The following is a 7,025-nucleotide window of genomic DNA, read 5'->3' as shown; positions in this document are numbered from 1 at the left end:
GAAAGGTTGACAGACCATTTGCAATAATTTTAAATCTGCTGTCCGTGTAGTTGTCAGCACAAGTTGGGTTCACTAGTAAAGAAGCTAATGTACAATAGGTTTTTTTACTGCGTGTTTTACTAGAGCATAGTGACCAAAGTATTACTGACTTTAATGACCTTTTTTATAAACTACTTTTAAATGTTAAGTTCAATCTCTCCCATGCCAAGATGGCACTTAGAATCCAGTTATGAACTCCAGCACAAACAGATGAGAGTGGTGAAATATTCCCCCTCGAGGGGATTCTAGTCTGTCACAAATTTACCATCAGCAGGGTAGACTAGAACAAGTGGAGTGAAATGTGTTGCTCAAAGACATGAGAACATGACATTGACCAGCTTCAAACTTGCAACCATCCAACTACAAGTCAAAAGTGTGAATCAACTGAAAACTCTTGCCTCCCACCTTAAATGTAAATTAGTATAGTTATTTGTATACTTTTATTTGTGATTTTTCTTTCAGCTACCTCCCTGTATCTCTTGTTGTGTACTTCAGACTTATGATAAACTATGGTGGTGGAGAAAAAGTTATTTTGAGAAAGTTATTTGGCCAAGAGATGATTTTACAAGGCCCTCCATTATGTTGTTTGTGTTTCTGTTGTGACAAGCCTCCCTTAACAAGGTATTTAGCTTACAGTTTAATATAAATACATTATTCTGTGTATAAGTGATTTAATAATTGTTTAATTTCAGATTTAATTATTAGAGCACTATGGAAATATAGAATTGTTGCTAATTCTAAAAACAAACTTGGCATCAATTTTGTTCACATATGTAAGGGCCCTTTCAATAGAACTTTCCATTCTTACTGCTTTCACATTTAACATACATGCATTTTTATATGACTAAAATTCCTTCTCAACTATTACTGTCAGATTGACACTAATTTACATGTTGTTTCAGTCTCTTATACTTCTTAATACTGGAAATATATATATATACTTACTGTTTGTAAATGCCAAGTAATATGCTGTGCAGAATGTTATTATTGAGGATGTGGCTTAATTACATGTTTAGTGCATATATAATAATTTATTCTTTACAATGTGGTTTAAATTTGCAATGAATTATAACCTTTGGAACATGCTTTTAACCCTGTTTGGACCAGTGATTATAACCTTTGGAACATGCTTTTAACCTTGTTTTGACCAGTGTTTATAACCCTTGGATCATGCTTTTAACCCTGTTTGGACCAGTGTTTATAACCATTGGAATATGCTTTTAACCCCATTTGGACCAGTGATTGTAACCATTGGAATATGCTTTTAACCCTGTTTGGACCAGTGAGAACCTATAAGTTGTCAAGTGCTCATCTGAATATCTAATTTCTAAATGTAAGAAAAAAAGATGATATTTCTAACTACAGCTCAAAAATATTTGACTCAAAAATATCCCCAAGAATAAGTTTTTACTTTTTAACATCTATCATCTCTTGCAAATACAATTAACGAAGGTGTCCCTCGTGATCGTCCTTCTCTGTCTGATGTTTTTATTATCCCAGGATTCTGTTCTCACCCTTTTAAAGTCTCACAGCATATGATGTGAATAACTATTAATGAAGCTCAGTTTTGAAAAGAGCTATAGGTAGAATTTAAATACCATTGGGTAGAGCAGTTTATAAACAAGTTATGTCAATATATAACAAATATATTTAACTAGTTTTTGCTGTTGCTCTTACAATTTTTACCCAGAAGTGGTGACTACTGCAATCGGCAAAATAAAGTGTGAAAAAAAGATGTTAATGAATATCAAACAAATTGAAACTTCTATTGAATATATCAAAATTAAACTTTCTGTTCAATAAAAGAAAAATTTTAATCAGAGAAGAAAGGTATTTTTTATGACATTTCAAAACAGTGTCTCTCTTCAAAATGTTGGAAATTTTAATGTGTAAAAAATGGTGATTTTGTTAAGCTAAAACTAGATACTGTTTGGCTAGTTTTTACTGAAATTCATACAATTAGGTTAAGTATTTCCACTATGAATAGAAAAAACAAATTCAAAAACTTTCAATAACACCCCCATAGGTTAATACCAAAGAATGTTTATTTAGAATGTGTGAACTTAAATTATTTTCAATATGAACCTTTTTTATCACTGACTTCTGCCTTCCCAAAACAAGTTATTATGCATTACTTTATCTTCTTTTTAAAAAAGAATTTTAAACCTGTATTACCAACTTGTTTCAAAACTGTTTAGTATCAGTGGAATTCACATACTGAGTAATTTGTTTTCAACTTGCCCCAGTATAAGAAACTGATTGAAAAACTTGGTTAAATTACTCATTTTCTATGCAAAATACAGAGGATATCCCAACAGTAATTAATGGAATTAATTCTAATATTGACAGGACTTTTTTTTTGTAATACTTGTTTGTTATTAGGGATTCTGTAACTGATAGAATGATGGAGCCACAAACAATTTAGTGCACAAATAGTTAAGAAAAATGTGTTTAAAAAAACTGGTAATTCTAGGGTTAAAATGTCATTTATCTCTATGTATAGCTTTCCCGGAATTTCAAGATTGACCCCATTGTTAATTCTATGATTAGCATATAATTTGTCTCCATCATTTGTCACTGCATAGCTGTCCTATCATTTCAGAATGGATCCTGTTTTAGAGTTAAAATGTCACTTATCTCTGTATAGCTTCCTCGACTTTCAAAATTGCTTTTCTTTTTTCTTAAAACTTTTTTCATGAAGAGATTCTACAAGATTGAAAATTTTTTGTACTCAGCAAACACACGTTCTTATCTGTAAAACTTTTCATATTTTTATGTTATGTTTTTCCATATTTTTTTTTGGAATATGGATATACTAAAGTTGACAATAAATTTCAGGTAAAATCATTTTCTGTGATTGTAGTTTTTAGTAATGAATTTGTGCAAGTAATATAATATCATCCATATCAATTTTCTGATTTTTCATTATTTTCTTTTAGGAGAAGATTTTTCTTCTTAAAATGTTCAGTCTACCAACTTGCACTAACACCAGTACTGTTGGCAACAGCAAAGTACATTGGAATAGAATATGGCATCTTTATTGAAGGACTTGTAAGTTTCAAAACCTTGTAGTTTGTTAGAAATATAGATGTTTTCTAAACTTTTTTGTTAAGTATTATTTAATAATAAAATTTCTTATAACATTAATAATCCTCTGTTGTTTAATAATTACTAACTTTATTTTCCTGACTAAAGATATCTAACTTCCCCTGAAAATCCTAGTTGGGCATCATTTTATTGGATATGCATATTAACACAGGATTTCTCCCTCAAACAAAGGCAAAGAAATGTTTTCAGATGACATTAATTGTTTCTTGGAGTGTTACATCATCTGTTGGAAAGTCCAGAATCTACCATAGTTAAAGCAAAATATTTTAGAAGTTCTACAGTGTGTGTTGTAAATGGGTGATAATCTAGAGAGAAGTTCTGTAATACTTATTAAATGAATGTGTATCATTCTTTGCACGAGAAAATTTTAGATTTTTGTGGTAGCAAAACTGTATTTTGTCAATTTGTAATAGTGCTATTATTCACTTTTATTGAACTTATTTCTGAAGCATTTAAACTTTTGATTGATTAGGTGAGGAGTGATTAGTATATTGTAAAACAGAAGATTAATTGAAGATTATAAATATGTCTGTGGCTTCTAAAAGCCTATGTTGTCTGATAAAATGAAAATACAAGATGTTCAGAGCAGTGAAGATATAGATGGCACACCATAACATTTACCATGTTAATAATGAAAATATAAGATGATCAGAGCAGCTCCTATAAAATTTATCAACATACAGTAGAGCAGTGAAAATACAGATGGCGCACCATAACTTCTACTGTGATAGCAGTGAAAATACAAGATGTTCTAATAGCATTTCAGTTGACTGGTAAGTAGCTGTCAGTGACAGTTTCAAAAGCTGTTCACCAGCAGAGACCGAAGTAATTTGTTAGTTCAATTTTCAACAAGTCCGTCATGGACAGACTGTCACTAAAAAAATCAAAGGAGAGCACCTCTAGATTATACCCTTAAAGGAATTCACAGTCAATTGTATGTTGTTAGTAGTACTTGATTCTTTGTTCGCATGTCCTGTCCTTTCTTTTCTACATTAATGTCTACTAGCTAAAAGGGATTTTTTTTTTCTGAAGGTCAGTCAGATGAGAATGACATTTTATGCTGTCACTGTTAAGATATTTTATGTTGTCACCTCACTGTAATGGACAGAAGTTTTTCCTTACAAAAATGCTGTTAAAAGCATTTTATGTAAACATTATTAATATACAGCAAGTCAATGAAAGCATGAATGTTGCATTATAATTTCTATCAGATGAGCTGATAAAATTCTGAAATAGTAATTACAATTAATATTTAGATCCCAGTCAACAAGAAACCCATCCTTGGGGTTGCTGTGAGCACTTTTTTGAAAAGTATCAGAAATAAATGGGGGGGGGGGGTGCGCAATAGGTGTGGAATGATCTAAAAAGGTGAGAGCAACTTTCAGAGTTTAAAAATTCTTTCTGGTCACGAAGAAATAGGCAAAAATGATCGACTACCTCACAACTTCCCAGAAAATCAAAGGAAAAATTTAGAATGCTTTGGTTTTAGCAAATATTTTAGTTCCAATGATGTTATTAACCAATTTCAATGCATAATTAGTGAGAATAAACATGTTTCTAATTTTCTTCTAGTACGTCTTCAATCTCATGCCCAAATCTTGCAATGAAACTCTCTTCAGCACACATTTTCATTAGAACATCTAGCTCTGCCTCTTCCTTCTCTTTTTATACTGGCTTTTGGATCTTTTGAACTACTCCATGTCTACTTTATGGGATAACATGGCAATGTTTTGCTGTACATATAGCTGAAGAATCACAATGTAAACACATTTCACTGCTTTTGCAGCTTCTTTTCTTTTTGTATTTATGTTCTTCACATGGTCCTAGCCTTCTGGTAACTTTGATCATACTTGCATTATGCAAAAATGGAAAACTGATTTCAAAACACCTGAATTTTTTACATATGGCAGTGTTATCTGTTTTTTATGGTATTTTCCTATGCAAAATATGATTCTGAAATTTTAATTTTTTCCAGCAAAAACCTGTAATTTTGGGTGGATTTCTGACTAACAGGGATCTTAAATAGTTTTAGTTATAAGCTTCTATGATCACTCTCTCTTGGATCATCAGTTGAATTTGTGTACCCTCACTGCTAGTGGTCTTTTCAGCCCTTAACCAAGGAACACCTGATTAATGTGGGCCTACTTGGCAATATTACAAAGCATAGAAGCAGGATTGTCACATGTTAAGCAGGGCTCATGCTTAACTTTTTTTTAGGTAGCCAGCCGGGCCCCCAAAACATGCATTTTTAAGGGCCCCTAAGCAGTTTTAGGGGCCAATTCTATAGCTCATTGTAAAATGTACCCTACCCTACAGTGGAAGTTATCAAAAAAATCACTGAATTAAATAGATGTTATGTGAATTGAAAGGAAACTAAAGATATCAACATATCACAGTTTATTTTGTTGTGAATTCATATTTCATGAAAAAAACACAAGCCAAACCATTTAATTTTTTTTCATATATATATATATAAGGCTAACGTCCATCTGTCTGCAAATGGATTAACGAGATTCCCACTGTCCCTATCTACTATCTAGCGAAACCACAGCCAATGGAACGGGCTTGGAAAAATCACAAAGTTTCATTACAATTGGGTCTCTTATAAAAAAAAGTATATTTAGTGCATGTGTCCACTTGTTTAAAGAAATAAATCAATAACAGCTTTATATTGCACCAGAATGAAAAATGTTATAAGACAGACCCTTGCTAAAATTAAAAATAATATACCTTATTTTATAACATTTTATTCCTAAATTGCTTCCATAATTCTTTCCTTTTTAATAATGTACATTAATTTTGAATATTTATTATTATCAATGAAATTAATTTTTAATAAAACTTCTACAATTGTAGTAAAGTGAGTTTAATGCAGAATTTCAAAGTGAGTCTTCCTAGTTGAGAATCATTGTGGTATTTCAGAAGAAAAGTGACTTTTTCTGTTGGAGAATGCAAGCATATGCTATGTATTGAAGTTTTTGTGACCTGTTAGTACTGTACTGTGTATTAGCTCATTCTTTGTGGAGGTTGCTGAAGAGTGCTTGACAACAGAGCGATTGGAAACTTAGAATAACCCATTACTTTCCAGTAGGGGGTTTTGTCAAGTGTTTGAATTGTGCATGTCATTGTCGTAGATTTTACTATAAGTTGAAAGTGGTAAACAGATATATACAAATATTTACAAAAATAACTAACCTGTTGGACAGCTATGGAACAATCTAATTCATCATTTCACAGTCCCATTATTTATTAATCTAATCAAAAACACATTAAGTGTGAAAAAAGGTGTGGCCAAAAAGGATTGAGCATGTAACTTAAAGGAATATATTGGCAGCCAAACTTGTAGTTACACTTATAGCATTGATAAGAATTTTAAAGCAAATGTTCATTCATTAGTTAGCTAGGCTGCATTTTTGTTCAATTTATCAAATTTGTGCTTAAAAGTTGGCAATGAATAATAACTGTTCACCTGTATGATTCTTTTGAAAACTTGAGCTAGAAACTGCTAATCTAGTTTGCTTGGCCTAACTAATACTTATGTGTCTGCATGTGCTTTCACCCTACAGTTTTGCTGCTCTAAATCTGCCGTCTTTAATCCAAATAACAAAAATGGTCCGCTTTTACTCTTAGGTGAAGCTGTATTAAAATTTTAGACCAATAGCTCACGTGATTTTTGTTTAGGTGTGCATAAAAATTTTGGTCAAAATTAAGAGGTTTTTGTTGAATAACTTTGCACAGGTGGCTTGTACTTAGACCAAATTTGACATCTAATTGTAAGTTGTAAAGGTCTATAATGAGTAGCACCCTGGTGGGCTTAATTGTTGGAGTTTCAATTAAAACTACTCGTTACACCAAATTTATTTATTGGAGGATTTGTC

General features: G+C 31.7%; 1 protein-coding gene across 3 annotated transcripts in view; it reads left to right on the top strand.

Annotated features, from left to right (window-relative positions):
* Nucleotides 1-7,025, top strand: part of LOC111087739 (organic solute transporter subunit alpha-like) — a 48,493-nt gene that overhangs the window by 18,437 nt on the left and 23,031 nt on the right. For all 3 annotated transcript variants that reach the window (XM_022395477.1, XM_022395478.1, XM_022395479.1), the window contains exons 5-6: nucleotides 502-660; nucleotides 2,979-3,090. In XM_022395477.1, coding sequence (XP_022251185.1) covers nucleotides 502-660; nucleotides 2,979-3,090 — 271 coding nt within the window. The remainder of the gene's footprint in view (nucleotides 1-501; nucleotides 661-2,978; nucleotides 3,091-7,025) is intronic.

This window comes from Limulus polyphemus, unplaced genomic scaffold (genome assembly GCF_000517525.1).
Source record: "Limulus polyphemus unplaced genomic scaffold, Limulus_polyphemus-2.1.2 Scaffold2564, whole genome shotgun sequence".
Classification (NCBI taxonomy): domain Eukaryota; kingdom Metazoa; phylum Arthropoda; class Merostomata; order Xiphosura; family Limulidae; genus Limulus; species Limulus polyphemus.
The sequence above is the reverse complement of the archived record's forward strand: the minus strand, read 5'-3'. Positions and strand labels throughout refer to the sequence as shown.